Source organism: Fringilla coelebs (assembly GCF_963513975.1).
Source record: "Fringilla coelebs genome assembly, chromosome: 19".
NCBI classification, from domain to species: domain Eukaryota; kingdom Metazoa; phylum Chordata; class Aves; order Passeriformes; family Fringillidae; genus Fringilla; species Fringilla coelebs.
Window position 1 is genome coordinate 13,315,625 of NC_140045.1, and position 18,003 is coordinate 13,333,627.

Here is an 18,003-nt window from a genome sequence, read left to right on the forward strand (position 1 = left end):
ATTTCATTCTTCACTGTGTCAAAAAGCAACTTTCTGGAGGCCAATTTAATTGCTGTCAATACCAGTTGCAAATTGGCCTTAACATTTTAAATTGATGTTTTCTGTAAACTGCCCTGATTAATGGGAGGAAAAGATTGTGTTCCTGCCTTTCTCCTGAAGATCTAATGGAGGTAACAAACAGTAATTGATCTGGCAGGACACAGAGAGGCAAACAGGGAGACTCAGAGCTGCTGCAGAAATGATTTTACCTGTCCACAGCCACAGAATGGCACAGCTGTCAGACAGTGGGCTTGCTTGGCTTGACTCCCTGAGGACACTCTCAGGAGCTTTAACTAAAGTTCCTTAACTGCAGGCAGGGGAGTCTGGCTTGGGGGGAAGGCACTGAGAACCTGGAGGGAATCTGGAATTCCCTGGGCTTTGGGGGAAGGCACTGAGAACCTGGAGGGAATCTGGAATTCCCTGGGCTTTGGGAAAGTCATTGATAACCTGGAATGAACCTGGATCCCCTGGGCTTTGGGAAAGGCATTGATAACCTGGAATGAATCTGGAATTCCCTGGGCTTTGGGAAAGGCATTGATAACCTGGAATGAACCTGGATCCCCTGGGCCTTGGGATAAGGCATTGATAACCTGGAATGAATCTGGAATTCCCTGGGCTTTGGGAAAATCATTGATAACCTGGAATGAATCTGGATCCCCTGGGCCTTGGGATAAGGCATTGATAACCTGGAATGAATCTGGAATTCCCTGGGCTTTGGGAAAATCATTGATAACCTGGAATGAATCTGGAATTCCATGGGCTTTGGGGGAAGGCATTGGTAAACCAGAGGGAATCTGGAATTCCTGGGCTTTGGGAAAGGCATTGATAACCCAGAATGAATCTGGAATTCCCTGGGCTTTGGGGGAAGGCACTGATAAACCAGAGGGAATCTGCATCCCTTGGGCTTTGGGAAAGGCATTGATAACCCAGAATGAACCTGGATCCCCTGGGCTTTGGGATAAGGCGTTGATAATCTGCAATGAATCTGGATCCCCTGAACTTTGGGGAAATGCACTGATAAACCAGGGAGAATCTGGAATTCTCTGGGCTTTGGAATAAGGCATTGACAACCCAGAATGAACCCAGATCCCCTAGGTTAAAAAAAAATAAAATAAAAATTAAAATAAAGTTGTTGCCATAGTAACCCCCAGTTTCCAGGTATCACCTGGCTGATAAGCCCCGTGCTGGCCTCGTGGCTCTGGGCCTGCTCTGGGCCCAAGGAAGGCTGAGTCCCACCCAAACTCCTGGAGCAGGCAGCTGGTGCTTGTCCCGAGGCTCTGGAGGCTGCTGCTGCGGCTCCTGGGGGTGTCACTGCCCTCTCTGTGTGTGCACTCACACCCTCCACCTCCTCCTCCGTTTCCCCACAGCAGCCAGACTCTCTGAGTTATTTCTCCAGCCTTTCTTTCACATTTGTCACTCGTTAGCTACCTCAGCACCCGAGCCCTGCCATCAGTCAGGGGGATATTGGGGTGAGACACCAGAAATCCCTGCAAATGCTGCTGCTTCCAGCCCCCACCGAGCTCACAGGCAGACCAACCTGCACTGGGGGTATTCTGTGTTCTCCTGTGCCTCCTTAGCAGGGCACAGCTCTCCCAGGGGCTCTTTTACTCAGGTTACCCTCAAGCTCCCCAGCTCAGTGGCAGGCTCAGAGCAGAACAAGCCAACATCCAGAGGCAGCAGCTGGTGATGAGGAGAGAGGCAGGAGGCTCTGGGAGCCCAGGCTGCCCCTGGGCAGCCCAGCCTCCCCCAGGTGAGCATCCCCAGCCCTGGCAGCCCTGCAGGGGGAGGCTGAGTGTCCAAAGCAGCACGGCTGAGGAAAGGTGAGCACAGAAATATCTGTGGCAGTCACACAGGTGCATCTGGAGCCAGGGACAGCAGCCCCAGCTTCCAGGGGAGACTGGAGGAGCCCAGGGGGAGATGCAGGAGGAGCATCTCTGTGCAGCTATGGGGGAAGTGAGGATCCTAAATCCCTCACCCCACAGAAGGGAGCAGCTGGTGTCCAGGGTGAGGACCCTAAATCCCTCACTCCACAGAGCAGAGCAGCTGTCCAGGGTGAGGATCCTAAGTCCTTCACCCCACAGAGCAGCTGGTGTCCAGGGTGAGGATCCCAAATCCCTCACCCCACAGAGGCAGCTGGTGTCCAGTGAGGATCCTAAATCCCTCAGAGCAGAGCCCAGCTGAACTGGGGGAAGGGACACAGGGGAATGGGGAAGGAGGGATAACAGGGAGGCACTGAGAGCCTGGGGGGAACCTGGATCCCCTGGGTTTGGGGGGAAGGCACTGAGAACCTGGAATGAACCTGGATCCCCTGGGCTTTGGGGGAAGGCATTGATAACCCAGAATGAACCAGGATGCCCTGGGCTTTGGGGGAAGGTTCTGATAAACCAGAGGCAACCTGGATCCCCTGGGCTTTAGGAAAGGGCAGAGCCCGTGGGGAGCAGGGCCAGGGGCACAGAGCCCCTTCCCCACGTGCTGCCCAGGGTGGAAGTGCTCCCCACGCTGCCCTGGGTTTGGCTGGAGATGTTTGCCACAATTTCCATGAAGATTGAAGGCCTGCCCTGCGTTTGTTCCCGTTCAGAAGGAGCTCAGAGTGTGCCTCTGGGCGCGAGGCACTGCTGAAAGCAGCACTTTGAATGCATCCATCTCTGGAACATCCTGACTCAAGCTGCTCATTAAAAGCCTTCCCCAGATAGATCAGGCTAATCAGAGCGCTGGCCTGTGCTGTTTGCTGCATTCCAAGTGGGGATCCTGGCCACCAGCTTTTCTCCACACCTGCAGGACCCAGCACAGGTGAGGAGCAGACTTTAACCCTGGGGAAAGTCTCCCTGTGCTCAGCCCTCCCCTGGCACCTCTGGAGCTGGACCCAGACCAGAGCATCCCCTGGACCCAGACCAGAGCATCCCCTTGGAGAGACACCTGGATAGTCTGGGAATGAAGAGGCCAGCACAATATACAGAACATAAATCGAGGCCAGAGTCTTGTGGGACAGCCAGGATACCCAGAGTGTCACCATGCGAGTTCAGAGAGCTTCAACCCATGCAGAGTGACACCTCACCTCTTCAGAAGGCTGCAGGCATCTGTCCCTCCTGCCCTTCAGCCCAGCCTTTTATCCCCTGCAGTTCCTGCATTGCCCCCTGTGCCCCCTGCTCCCCTGGGTGGGTGCTCAGCACCCCTGGGCACTGCACGGCTGATTGCTGTCAGTGCTGCTCACCTGCTGCTCACAGCTGCACCCACTGGGGATGAGGCTGGGCCACAGCCCCATCCCAGGGACCCCAAACTGTGCCACACACAGCCCAGGGACCCCAAACTGTGCCACACACAGCCCCATCCCAGTGACCCCAAACTGTGCCACACACAGCCCAGGGACCCCAAACTGTACAACACACAGCCCAGTGACCCCAAACTGTGCCACACACAGCCCCATCCCAGGGACCCCAAACTGTGCCACACACAGCCCAGGGACCCCAAACTGTGCCACACACAGCCCCAATGACCCCAAACTGTGCCACACACAGCCCCATCCCAATCCCACACTCTGTGCCCATAGGGACACCCTGGCACAGGGTGCCCAGAGCAGCTGGGGCTGTCCCTGGATCCCTGGCAGTGCCCAAGGCCAGGTGGGACACTGGGGCTGGGAGCACCTGGGGCAGTGGGAGGTGTCCCTGGGGCAGTGGAGGTGTCCCTGGGATAGGGGAAGGTGTCCCTGGGGCAGTGGGAGGTGTCCCTGCCATGGCAGGGGTGGCACTGGAGGTTTGTACGATCCCTCCCAGCCCAAACCAGTCTGGAATTCCTCTGGAGCAGCAGATGGACTCCTCTGCCTCAGCAGAACCTGCCCAGGCTGCTCTGCTGGGCCCTGCAGCCTCAGGGACAGCCACCTCCATTTGTCACTGTCACCCACAATCATCCTGCCCGCTGACACCGAGCCAGCCTCTCAGAGAATGGAGCCAAGGTTTGTTCAGCAGCACTTGGGGGCACCCTTCCAATTACAAGTTTGGGAACAAAAGTTCTGAGTGGAACGAGCCCCAAGCTCCACCAGCCCCTGTGCCACGAGGACAATCCTCGCTGCCTGCCTCACCTCTCCTCCTCTGGGCTCCTCACTGAGCCACCACACCTGCTGCTTTCCAAACCCTACAGCTCCGGGCTCCTGCAGCCAATTTGCAGCCCCAGTGAGCAGTGCCTTGCCTGGATCCTGCTATTCCATATTGCTGTCTCTTTCTCCTCCAGCTCTCCCTATTTCCTTCTTTTTATTTTCTTTTTTTAAATTTTATTTTCTTCCCCTTGTCCTCTGAAAACAAACATTGCTGATTTTCTACTCCACACCAGGGCTGACCAGCTTTATTCTGTTTAAGCTGGGACACATCCTTGTTTCCCAAGTTTTGCCTCTTCCCAACTGAAAGATTTTAGCATCCTCTTGTACAATTTCCTAATCCCAGCAATAATCTGAAGTTTAGCTCACGACTGGGCACAGGCAGCACAGACATTGCCCTGCTCTGACCATAAAACATTACAGACACGACCTGTAAAGCTGTTTTATGAGCTGTGAGCCATCAGCTTTCTGTCTGCCATGATCTATGAGCTGATGGTGGCCCCAGCTGAGCCAGGAACGAGTTCTTTTGGGCAAGTTCTCCCTTCCCAGCCCTGGCAGGGGCTGCTGAGGGCTCAGTCCAGCTGGCTGCCCGAGGGAGCCGTGCTGGCAGTGCTCTCCTGCGTGCCTGTGGGGATCTCTCCTTTTCCTGGACTCCCCTGCCATGGCTTTTCCCCCTCTCACACAGCCTGGCAACATCACCCAACAGGGGCTGGGTCCTACTCACATCCTGCCTTGTCCCCATCCTCAGGCAGAGCCAGCAGCTCCTGCCTGGCTGCTCTCACTCTGCAAGGTCTCTAATTCCCATTTATTTGGCATTTTCCTGCTCGCTCGTTCACTTTTTCTGTCAGTCCAACTCCACCCTCAGGTGTGATCTGCTCACAGCTCTGTGCTCTGCTCCTTCCCTGCCTCACTTCTGCCCCAGGCAGGCTCAAAACCCCCTTGGGATCCTCGGATCCCAAATTCCCCCCAGACCTTCCCATTTACCCCCTCTCAGGTTTGCAGTGCCTGAGCACAGCCCCGAAGCCAGGCCTGCAGCACCTGCAGGTGCCTCCAGCTGCCAGCCAAGAATTCCTGCTGCCCCTTCCTCCTGGACCTGGAGCTGTGTGCCCTGAGCAGCAGGAGCAGGGGGAAGAGACAGAGTCTCCAGGAGGTGCTGATGGCACAGAACCTCAGGAGGGGCTGATGGCACAGAACCCCAGCATTATCCCAGGTGTCAATGGCACAGAACCCCAGCATTATCCCAGGTGTCAATGGCACAGAACCCCAGCATTATCCCAGGTGCCAATGGCACAGAACCCCAGCATTATCCCAGGTGCCAATGGCACAGAACCCCAGCATTATCCCAGGTGCCAATGGCACAGAACCCCAGGAGGTGCCAATGGCACAGAACCCCAGCATTATCCCAGGTGCCAATGGCACAGAACCCCAGCATTATTCCAGGAGGTGTCAATGGCACAGAACCCCAGCATTATTCCAGGTGTCAATGGCACAGAACCCCAGCATTATTCCAGGTGCCAATGGCACAGAACCCCAGCATTATTCCAGGTGCCAATGGCACAGAACCCCAGCATTATTCCAGGAGGTGTCAATGGCACAGAACCCCAGCATTATTCCAGGTGTCAATGGCACAGAACCCCAGCATTATTCCAGGTGCCAATGGCACAGAACCCCAGCATTATTCCAGGTGTCAGTGGCACAGAACCCCAGCATTATTCCAGGAGGTGCCAATGGCACAGAACCCCAGCATTATTCCAGGAGGTGCCAATGGCACAGAACCCCAGCATTATCCAGGTGTCAATGGCACAGAACCCCAGCATTATTCCAGGAGGTGCCAATGGCACAGAATCTCAGCATTATCCCAGGTGCCAATGGCACAGAACCCCAGCATTATCCCAGGAGGTGTCAATGGCACAGAACCCCAGCATTATTCCAGGTGTCAATGGCACAGAACCCCAGAATTATTCCAGGTGTCAATGGCACAGAACCCCAGCATTATTCCAGGTGTCAGTGGCACAGAACCCCAGCATTATTCCAGGTGCCAGTGGCACAGGATCCCTGACTCACCAGAGCCCCGACACAGCCAGACAGGGATTGGTCATTAACTTAAAACAATTCCCATGGAACCAATCAAAAAACCACCTGTTGGATAAACAGTCTCCAAAGCACATTCCAGAGCTGCACACACAGGAGAAGCAAAGGAGATAATATTGTTTTCCTGGCACAGCCCTGAGTGTGGTATTTGCTTCCTCCCAGGACCAAGGAGGAATTGAGACTCTGCCTCCATGTTCTTAGAAGGCTAATTTATCATTTTATGTACTTATTTATCATTTTATGTACTTTTTTCATATTAAAGAATGCTAAACTAAAACTTTGCTGAAGAATAGAGAAAGGATCTCACAGAAGATTTAACAAGATATTAATGGAAAACCTGTGACTCTCCAGAGCCTCAACACAGCTGGATGTGATCAGTCATTAAGTCAAAACAATTCACATTAAACCAATCAAACTGTGCCCAGTTGGATCCCCAAACCACATTCCAATCCCCAAACCACACTCCAAAGCAGCAAAACACAGGAGAAGCCGTCAGATAATTATTGTTTTCATTCCTCTCTGGGGCTTCTCAGCTTCCCAGGAGGCAATCCTGGGCAAAGAGGATTTTTCAGCAATGTGACAGTGACCTCTGAGGCCCAGAGGGAGCAGCACTTACCTGGGTTGCTCTTGGAGGTGCGTACTGGGGTGTACTGGCTTTTGGAGGAGCTCCTGACTGGGGTGTTCTCTTTGGGGGAGGTATCTATGGCCGAGATTGTCTCTCTTTCACAGTGTCCGATGGGGATTGGTCCCTGCTGCCTTAGGATGTCGGCCAGAGCCCTGAGGAGACAGGAAAAAAGGGGGAAAATGCATTTTAGCCCAGCTAGAATTCAGTATTTCAGAATAGAACAGAATGGAGTTCAGAGTTTGCATTTGTGAGTCCAAAGCAGCTGGGTCCATACCATAAACAGAGAGAAAAAGCAATGATAGCAGTGATGCTAAAATTTAAAAACATGGCCTAAAAGCTCTGTTCCTTTCTGTGTATCTGCTGCAAGGAGTTCCAGGCTTGCCTGGCTATTGTCTGCTATCTCATCTGCTCTCTCTAATTCACTTCAGCCCAGGGTTATGGTGCCTCTCCATCATCTCCCAGAGCAGACAAACTGCTCCTGGCACACAGAGCACTGCCTCCATCAGGAGCCCCTGCTGGCCCCAGCCCTGGCACCCCCTAAAAGTGACACCAAAACTCCCCTAAACCTGAGATCAGGATCCCCACATCCTGAAATCCCTGCACACAGCTCAAATCCCAGCAGAGCTGGGAGCGTTTTTTAAAGGAGAACCACGAGGCAGGAAAATGGATTAACCAGCTTGCAGGGGTTGGTGTCAGGGCAGCTCTGAGCCCACCTTGAGCTCTGTGCTCAGCAGGGATCCCTGGAATGGCTGAGCTCTCCCTGCCATCCCCAGGGAAAAGCAGTGTCACCCAGATCAGCTGCAGCCAGTGGCTTCCCCTTGGGTGCTCCAAGGCTTTTCCCCTCAGTCAGTCATAACCTGAAGGTTGTGAGTTCCTCACACAGGGCACCATTTATCACTGGCCAAGAGTTTATATGCAAATCACAAACAAGAAAAAACCACTGTAGAACGTGCCTGGAGCTGGTTCATTCTCCAGCACCAGCCTCATTCCGTGGGCATGGCAATGGGAAGGTGCCAGCAGCTCACATCCCAGGCAGCAGACACAGAACTCAGTGTTACAGCTCACCTTAAAAGCTTTTTGCCCAATCACACCAAGCAGAAGCACATTGACAGTATTTATATCAGTATAGAATATATTCTATATTGACAGTATTTATATACAGTATATATTCTATATTGACAGTATTTATATCAGTATAGGATATATTCTATATTGACAGTATTTATATCAGTATAGGATATATTCTATATTGACAGTATTATATCAGTACAGTATATATTCTATATTGACAGTATTTATATCAGTACAGTATATATTCTATATTGACAGTATTTCTATCAGTACAGTATATATTCTGTATTGACAGTATTTCTATCAGTACAGTATATATTCTATATTGACAGTATTTATATCAGTACAGTATATATTCTGTATTGACAGTATTTCTATCAGTACAGTATATATTCTATATTGACAGTATTTCTATCAGTACAGTATATATTCTGTATTGACAGCAGTTCCATCCAAGCACTGTGAGCACAGGTACCTTTGGTTAAACAATCCCTGCTCATTTCAAACACAATCCCTGCCTGTGAGCCTTCAAACACAATGCACACAGCTCCATTATTAAGGGTAGAACTCCCCAATATCTCCCTAGATAAACTTTCCAGCAGCTCAGGGAGTTATTCCAGACAAGCATTAATACACAGACCATTGTTCCAGTTGTCCTTACTTTTCTCCTTCTTACACAATTTTTCTGCTGACCAATCTCATGGCTGCTGCTGAGCTCTAACCACAGTTCTGCTGCCTCTGAGGCCTTTTGCAGCTTTCCCAAACCCTCTGATTTTATGGATTCCCACCTGTGAATATCATGGACACATGAAGTGCCCTGCCCTGATTTTCCTGGGACAGCCCCGGGTTCTCTGCTGGGCCCCAGGAAAAGCAGCAAAGGGGTGGCCCCTGTGGGCTGTGAGGGACAGGGGCACTTGAAAGCTGATGGAGCTGGAAAATCTCTTTTCTCCTGGCAAGGGGAACGTGTCTGGAGTCACCTCAGCTCCCAGGGAAGGTGTCAGGAGGAGACATCCCCTCACTGCACATTAACGAGAGGGACGCTGGCATTGCTCATTTCCACTGGCATCCCTTAAATGCCACAGCTCTGGGCTTTCAGATGAGAAATAGTTTGGGCCCTGGGTCTGTTCCATTTTCCAAATCATTTCCTCTCCAGACTCCTGTCCCTGTGCATAATGGATTGCAATACTAATGTGCTCCACAGAAGGAACTCTTGGAGGATCTCAGAGGCTCCTGAGCAGGCTCACATTAGCTCAGCACCACCCTGTACAGAATAAAGATATTTTTAGCCTTTTTTTGATTACCTAAAGAGCAGACCTGGAGGCTATAACCACCCAGGGGATATCTGTGTGTGCACACAGACTGATCCTCCTGGGGTGAAGGGATTGCTCTTTGCAAGGACAGGAGAGCACAGACTGAGCCAGCCCAGAGAGAGGTGGAGGTGGCAGCCACGAGAGAGGGGTGCTGAGCCTTGGGCCAGGCCAGGAGAGCTCCTGTCTGCTCCTGGGGAAAGGAGGAACTGGCATTTGGGGAGTGAGAACTGGGGTTTTATCATCTCAGACAGCACGAGTTCTAACATCATTACAGTGCAAGGATTTTGTATTGCCAGGGCTTCATACCTCCTCAAAGTTTCTGGCAATGCAGCTCCTCTATGCATTACCTGGTCCCTACAGCATCATCTGACTCCTCTCACTCCAGACCCCACCACTCCACCCTTTTACACCACTTGTTGGCTACAGGTGTGGCCTGGTCAGATCAAGCCTGCTTCTAATTTTTAGCTGCAGCTCACTGAGGGATAAGATTACCTCCTATACCTCCTTCCTTTACCCATACTGCATCCCCCTACAGGGTTTGGTAAGGAACTGGTGTTGAGGAAGGGGGGTTTGGGGAGTAAGAACTGCCATTGGGGAACTGGTGTTTGGTGAGGAACTGGTTTTTAGTTAGAAACCAGTGTTTGGTGAGTGGGAGCTGGTGTTTGCTGTTGTCCCAAAGCTCCTGGATTGCCCCCCCCCAGCTGGCAGAGATGTCCCCACCATGCCCAGCCACGCCTGAGGTGTCCCTAACTGCTCCCCAACCTCGAGGATGCTTTTGGTCCTCTGTCTCTGTGCCCAAGGTGATGGAGAACCAGAGTGGCAGAACAAAGGACTTGAGGCTGCTCCTGAGGGGTTCTAAAGGAGGGGCTCAGAGGGGGCAGGGGGAGCTGGGGCTGTGGAAATGGGGCAGAACGAGGCAGGGAGCCCGGCTGGATGGAGCTGCTCTGTGCTGTGCCAGTTCAATCCTGGTGTTGTGCAGACCCAGTGTATTTCCATAAAGCCCTGAGGGGGTGGAAGGCCAGTCCCACTTAAAAGAGGCAGATTTGTTGGTGACAGTCCCCTGACTCTGGCTGGCTGGCTGCCCACTGCTCAGCTCCAGGAGAGCAGACTCGCTGGAATGTTTGTGTCCCATTTGGACACAATTAGTGCCACTGATGTCAGCAGCCCCCTAATCACCTGCACGAGGATGTGAGACACTCCAGAGCCCTTCCTGTGACGCCACATCTCTTATCTGAGGAGCACAAAGCTGGCTGGCTGCAGCGTGGCACTGATAAGGGTTTGTGGCACCTTTCCCTCACGTCATGGCCACGCCAGCTCTGCCAGCCTCACCCAGAGCAGCTGGGGGGCTGCTCCAGGGGGCTGCACTGCCCTGGGGGATGGAAATCTGTGGATGTGCCCCGTGGCTGGACAGCCCAGGCCAGGCCCTGCTCCCTGGGATGGCTCTCGTGGCACTCTGCACAAATTTGGGGACGACCCAGCAGGATGAACACCAGGGTTCATCAGTTTTCAGAAGGAAAAGTCAAAAGGATTTGGTGTAAATCTAAAGGAATCGAGGGGGAGGATGGAAGCAGTGGGGCAGCAAGGCTGGCCATCAGCTGGGGAGTGACAGACTTGGATCCCAAAATGTGGCTTCAGTCAGGGAGAAGGTGAAGCTGCAGGGACCAGCTGAGTGCAGCCCACCCTGCCCCTCTCACCCAGCCCAGCACCTCAGCCTGCTCCCTGAATCCCCACGAGGACTGCTGTCCTCCCCACTGTCCCACTTTCCCCAAACCCAGACTGCCAGCCCCAATTAACAGTCTGAGTGTTAATTGGGGAGTGTTCAGGGACACGGCTGCCCCTTCTGCTGTCACCAGGGCAGCTCTGGGGACAGCTCCAGCAGGCTGGGAGGGAAATGAGGGAAATGAGGTTGGACTGGGGGGGCTGGATGGGAAGAGCTGCCTGCTCCCATCAGTGCAGGGGGTGCACCTCAAAACTTCCCCGTTTCACCTTCTGAAAATCCCCTCTCGTGCAGCCCTCAACAAGGGGGTGCTGGAAAACAGAATTTCCTGTTCCAAGTCGCTGTGAATTTGTGGAGGAGTGGAAGGAGAATGACCAAATGGGTCTGGCAGAGCACAGTGAAGGGAGCAGTGCCTGGCTGAGCTGCAGCTGCTAAAAGCAGAGCAGGGATGGAGCTGGTGGCAGAACTCCAACCACTTCAGCACAGCCAGGATTTCACTACAAAAAAAGCCAGGTTAAAGACTCCCCTATGCTCTGTTACTAACTGGGAAAGAGAGAGGCAGTTATTGCAGGAGATGGATTTACCCAGCCTGGAGCCAGCTCACCTGGAAGGGACAGCTCTCTCTGAGGGACAGCACTTGGGTCACAGCCACTGTCACAGAGAGCAGCTGTGCAGTGTTCATAGCCTGGCTGCTGTCCCCACACCTGCTCTGTGCCCTGGACAGCTCCAGGTGCTGGCCACACCTGGGGCTGGCCACCCCTGGGGCATTCCCACATTCCTGGGGCTGCCAGCTGGGTCCTATGTGCCCAGGGCTGGCCACCCCTGGGGCATTCCCACATTCCAGGAGCATTCCCACATTCCAGGGGCTGCCAGCTGGGTCCTGTGTGCCCAGGGCTGGCCACTCCTGGGGCATTCCCACATTCCAGGTGCTGCCAGCCAGGTCCTGCATGCCCAGGGCACACAGGAAAAATCAGATGTCTCCTGAGAACTCTTAATGCCAAACACAATTTGGGAAGCTCCTGGAATTTAATCTGGCTCTAAGGACAACCACTCAACACAGCTGGCTCCAGGGTCCAAACTGAATAACCTCTGGCTGTTGCTGTGATGTGGGCAAGGAGTTGCCAGCAGCGACTGAGCCCAGGATGGGTGACACCAGTTCCTCTGACCACAGCGGGCCCCAAGAGAACAAAACTGCTTGGTAAAGATTTGGTAATTAAAAGCTCAAAAGGAACCTTTCCAAGGGGTGTTTCTCTGCAGAGAGATGTCACCCTGAGCACAGAGTGACCTCAGCAGGGGCAGGACCTGCACCTGAGCCATGGCCAGGCTGCTGGAGACAGTGAGTGGCAGAAGATTGGTCCCCCCAGGGGCTCGAGGCTCGGGCTGGCTGCAGGGGGGAGCAGCCCCTGGGACCCCCAGGTCCCAGCCAGCTCCAGCCCCTGCTCTCCCCAGAGCAATGGGGAGGCTCCCTGGAAGGAGATGCACCCAGGAGAGGTGCCAGCGGTGCTGGGGAAGGCAGGGAGCTGTGCAGGACTGGGACTGAGCACAGAGAGGAGAGGAAATAAAACCATCAGCTCTTGCTGGCTGTGAAAGGCTGTGGGGATGATGCTGTGCTGGTCCAGCTTTGTTTGTGCTGTCATCCCCAGGCACCAGCACAGAGACAGGACCCACTGCTCTCACAGTGCCCCCGGGGAAGGGTGGAGCACAGGGGCTCACACCAAATGCTCTGCTCTGAGCACGGCTCAGGGGCTTTGGACTCACTGAGGAAAGCTGAGTTTCTCTGAAGAGCCCTCACAACAAAGGAGGTTGTGGTGAGGGCACAGCCCAGCCCAGCACTCATTGTGGAATAATTCTGAGTTTATCCACCTGGGGAAGGAGAATCTGAGCCCTGCAAGCAGGGCAGGGCACACAGACCCGAGGAGGCACAGCCAGCCCGTGTGAGTGGGGCCAAAGGCAAGCAGCACACACCCTGATCTCATCTGCCCCAGAAAGTTCAGATCTTATGTGAAACAGAAAATTAAAAAGGCATCTGATCTCCGAAGGCACAGAGATCAACTGCTACTTAAGGATACAAGGGATTGCAAAGCTAAAAGGAATGGAAGTTCAGAGCTACACCAGATTCCCTCGGCACCCCGCGATGGAGTTGGACTAACAGAAAAAGTTAATTAGCAAGCAGGGAAATGCCAAATAAATGGGAATTGGAGACACTGAGCTGATTTGGTGGAGGCAGCACGGTTCCTGAGCCTGGCCTCTCGTAATGGGAGAGGTTCAAAGGGAAAGGAGAAGCCCAGAAGCATCCAGAGGAAGTCGGTGGCCAGGCAGCCTCTGTGCTCCCACAGAGCCAATCTCTTCATGAAATAGAGAGGAGAACATGGCAAAAAACCCAAAAACCCAATTACCAAACTGCAAACCACAACCAGAGCTCCAGACTGGAGCTTTCCCAGGGCACGGAAGTGAAACAAAAGGAAAAATGTTCTGTACAGGTACAGGCACCCAGAGACACACCTGGCCTGGATTTGGGTCTGCAGCTGGACAATTCACCCTGCAAAGGGACAAGATCCAGGGGTTCTCCCTGCTCAGGAGCCACCCCAAATCCAGCCAGGTGCAGGGTGGGTCTGGAACAGAACCAGTCCTGAGGAACTTCTCAGAGGTCACAAGTGAAGGTGTCTCTGCCCATGGCAGGGGGTGGAAGGAGAGGATCTTTAAGGTTCCTTCAAACCCCATCCTTTCTGTGATTCTGGGATTTTATGGCTGCACCTTTTTTGGTTTTTCTTAGCTCAGTCTGACCTGTATTCTGTGCCTGTGAGAGGGACAGGGCACTTCAGAGGAGAGGCTCAGAAACCATCAGGATTAAACAACTCAGAGCAGGGCAAAGAGCAGCTGAAAGGCACCCGAGTGAGTCTGAGCAGAGTGAAAAAAGGCAGAGCACAAAAACACATCAGTGGAAAGAGACTGAAAGCAGGAACAGCATCCAAGAAAGAAAACCTCCTGCGGAGTCCCTGTGGCCAGGAGTGTTCACAGCACTCCCTCCCTGCCCTGGGGACCGCGGGGTTTGATCCTGTGGCTCCAGCAGCAGAGAGCAGAGCTGAAGGAGCTGCCTGTGATCCCCGTCTCAAACACTGGGGCTGGAGAGAGGCACTGCTCATAACCTTCACAGCTGAAAGCAGCTCCCTCCAGCAGCCCCTCAGCAAGCACAGGGCCCTGGGCTGTGGGGGATGCAGCCTGAGGAACACAAACCCTGCTGTCTTTCAGGCTGGGCTCGCACAGAGCAGCAGCTCCTTGGATCTGGGAGCAGACGGATCCATTGCCTCTGGTCCCTGCTGGAATCCAGAGCCACGGAGCAGAAACAAGCAGGAGTGGATCAATTAAACTCGGGTCTCTACATGGGCAAAGGATGTTCATTTATAAAAGCTGGCAGTTATCACTCCCAGAGCAGGAGATGCCGAGGCTGAAGGGAAGAGCAGCACAGATATCTGCCCTCTTTGCAGCAGCACAGATGCTGTGGGAGGAGGGTGAAGTGAAGCACAGCACAGAGCCTGTTTCCCTGCTCCCTTTCCCACCCCTCAGCCACGCTCCATGCAAGGCCAGATAAGGCCTTTCAGCAGCACACAGAGCTGGTTTGCTGGGAAAAATCCCTGTGCTGCTTCCCAGCAGAGCAGCTGGGCTCCCACCAGTGCCCCAGGGCCAGCTCTGCCCCTGTGTCCCTCTGGCCCCAGCTGACCAGCGGGATGCACTGGGGATATTTCAGGTTCCAATCTGTGCATTCCCAGCTCAGCAGAGTGCAGTGGCTGCTGCTGAGGCTAAGCAGGGGTCGTGGAGCAGTGCTACATCTGTGAATTATTTGTGTTCTGTAGCGTGGGGATGCAGGGTCACGGAATGAGAACATTCTGTGTCACCCCTTCTTGCTGCAGAAAAACTCACCCAGCTTTGGGAAGAACCAGCTGCTCAGAGATTCCCTAACTCACCCCCGGACTGAAAGTAAAACAAATGCTTCTTAAATTTCACTTAAGAAATGCTCAAGAGGAGAAAACAACTCTGGCAAGGAGACAGAAACAAACCACCCTCACCAGTGTGCGAGGGAGCCTCAGCATGCACAGTCCTGCTGGGTGTAATTCTCAGAAAACAGCCCCAGCTTCTGCCTGCAGCCCAGCACAGTTCTGCCTGTGTAACCCCCAGAGCAAGGGGAAGTTCTATACAGCCAGCCCCAAAGATCCTATACTTGCCAAAAAAAAAAAATCAAAAATCAGTTCCATTGAAAGCAGAACAAGCGTTTCTGCACAATAGGAATATTTCAGCTCCTGGTTTTCAAAGCACTTCCACTTAACTGCTGTTGGAAAGGCCTGAATCAGGGCTTGTGAGCCCAGGATCACAGCAGTGCCTCGCTTTAAAGGGACGTGGCAGTGCCTGGAAACTGGAGCTGATTCCAGCTCGGAGCTGCACACGCACAGCCAGCCCTTCCTTCCTTCCTTCCTTCCTTCCACGGCACACCGACAGCTCTCCTGGGGATCTGTAAACCCTCCTTCCACCAAAAGGCATTCTGTGAGCCCTGCCTCCCTCAAAATGTTCTCTCTAAGTGAGTTCATGAGGATTTTCTGTGAAAGCTGGATGAGAAATGGGCAGAGGGATGACATCCACACACTGGGCGAGCATTTCAGAGGAAGTAAAATTTCCAGTGTGATCCTGCTCATGGGGAGGTGCAGGAAAGTTCCCACTGATCTTCCCTGCCTGTGGGATGCGAGCCCAAGAGGCTTTTTGCAGCCCCTGTGGCAAGTTGTGCTCATGCTGCTGCTCTGCTCCTCCCAGAGGATGCACTCTGAGGTTGGATGCACTCGCCATCACTACAGAGAGTTATTCTGGATGTCACACTTCACTCCAGCTGACACGACCTCAAACAGACAGAAATATCTGACCCCAACCTGCTTTCCTCCTTCCCTGTTCCTCCCCAGCAGCTGTCAGAGCAAAGACAAACCATTCCTCTCCTGGTATTTACATTCTGCTTCCAGCACCCAGCGCATTCAGCCCAGTGCAGGAGATGCACTTCAAAATATTTAAACCCTCGTGTGATGTTGATCAAGTTCAGGTAACACAGCTCTGAAAGGTATAATCTTTTACCAGCTACCATATTATAGAAGTCAATCAACTCCTTAAAATGCTCTGGAAGTCAAGCTTCCCGAGCACTCAATCTGCCATTCATACTTCCACACACAGGTGAATCATTTCAGCAGAACTTATCTAAATAAAGCAAAGCAAGCATCAAAGAAATGAAAACATCAGGAAGAATCCAGACAAGTCTGGCAACACTGGCTCTGATTTCCAAGGGTGAAGGATCCAACCCTGCAGCAGGCTGGAGCTGGAGCAGAAGTAACATATGGACATCCAACCCAGATTTCCAAATTTAGTGTGAAGATAAGGCCCAGGCAAAGTTGCCTTGAAGCCAGAAGAGCTGGGCAGCTGGGGAACCATCCCTTCATTAGCAAACACGATTTTCTGGCTAAGCCACTTGCAGGACCCCTGCCTCTACACAGCTGTGTGCAGTCTCTAACACTGTGCAGTTAAATTCTTGCAGGGACCAGGGGCAGGTGGGATTTGGAGTGGAATATGTGGGCCAGACCCTCAGCAAATGTAAACCAGCCTCACAGTTTGTCCTCACTGCAGGGAGGAATCGAAATAAAACACATCTCCCCAAATAAATAAAAACTGCGTCACTCATCTCTTTTTCCTCTTAAAAAACTAATATTTCTGCCCCAGTCTCTGTTGGTTGCAGCTGAAGTTCAGCCTTTAAAATATGGTCAATGATTTCAAGAGTTCTGACTAAAAATCTTCATTAAAATAGTTTTTAGGGGGCATTATCTGCTAGAGTTGAGGACTTTCCCCCTGATGCTCAGCACTGCTCTTCCAAAGAAGCCTCTCACATTTTTATGTTCAGACTCAGGCAGCTCTCGCATTCGCGGCACGCAAGCAGCACTCATCATTTGGAGGGACTTTTTCATCATAAAATAAATATGAACTGCGAGAGAACACGCATTTGTCCAGGAGGAGGATTGCTACAGACGCCCGAGCTTTTGCTGTGCGGCAGGATTTTGTGTGCCACGCCGAGAGCTCCTGTCCTTACAGCAGCGAGGGGCAGCGAGCCCCGCAGGGACGGTGCTCGGCATCGGAGAGGGACCGAGGGAAAAAGGGAAAGGGCAGAGCTCTGCCACCACCAGCGCGTCCCCACACAGCCCCGCCGCCCCGCGGGGAAGGCACCGCCCCGGGGGTCCCGATCCATGCCCTCTGCAAACCTCAAACCTCCCCCGGGGGTCCTGATCCATCCCCTCTGCACATCCCAAACCTCCCCCAGGGGTTCTGATCCATCCCCTCTGCAAACCTCAAACCTCCCCCGGGGGTTCTGATCCATCCCCTCTGCAAACCTCAAACCTCCCCCGGGGGTCCCGATCCATGCCCTCTGCAAACCTCAAACCTTCCCCGGGGGTTCTGATCCATCCCCTCTGCACATCCCAAACCTCCCCCGGGGGTTCTGATCTGTCCCCTCTGCACATCCCAAACCTCCTCCAGGGGTTCTGATCCGTTCCCTCTGCACATCCCAAACCTCACTCGGGGGTCCCGATCCATCCCCTCTGCACATCCCAAACCTCCCCCGGGGGTTCTGATCTGTCCCCTCTGCACATCCCAAACCTCACTCGGGGGTCCCGATCCATCCCCTTTGCACATCCCAAACCTCCCCCGGGGGTTCTGATCCATCCCCTCCGCACATCCCAAACCTCCCTGCGGGTTCTGCTCTGTTCCCTCCGCACATCCCAAACTTCCCCCTGGCCGGACAGGACAGGACCGGACCCGCGGGGTCCGAGCGGCTCTGCTGTGCTGGGGGAGATCTGGGGAGGCTTGGAGGGGAGATGGGGGGGTCTGGGGGCTGCTGAGGATCCCGGGCTCAGGGAGGGAGTGCCGGGGGCAGGAGGGATGTGCCGGGGGCAGGAGGGGAGTGCCAGGGGGAGCAGGGGAATGCCAGGGGCAGGAGGGGAGTGCCGGGGGCAGGAGGAGGGTGCCGAAGGCAGCAGGGGGGTGCCGG

At 53.6% G+C, this 18,003-nt stretch overlaps 1 protein-coding gene across 1 annotated transcript in view; it reads right to left on the reverse strand.

Moving 5' to 3' along the window:
* SHISA6 (shisa family member 6) overlaps window positions 1-18,003 on the reverse strand; it is a gene marked incomplete at both ends in the record, with an annotated part of 147,083 nt that overhangs the window by 127,087 nt on the left and 1,993 nt on the right. Inside the window, one exon of the mRNA XM_084218451.1 lies at window positions 6,834-6,994. Within this exon, the coding sequence (XP_084074577.1) occupies window positions 6,834-6,994 (161 nt within the window). The remainder of the gene's footprint in view (window positions 1-6,833; window positions 6,995-18,003) is intronic.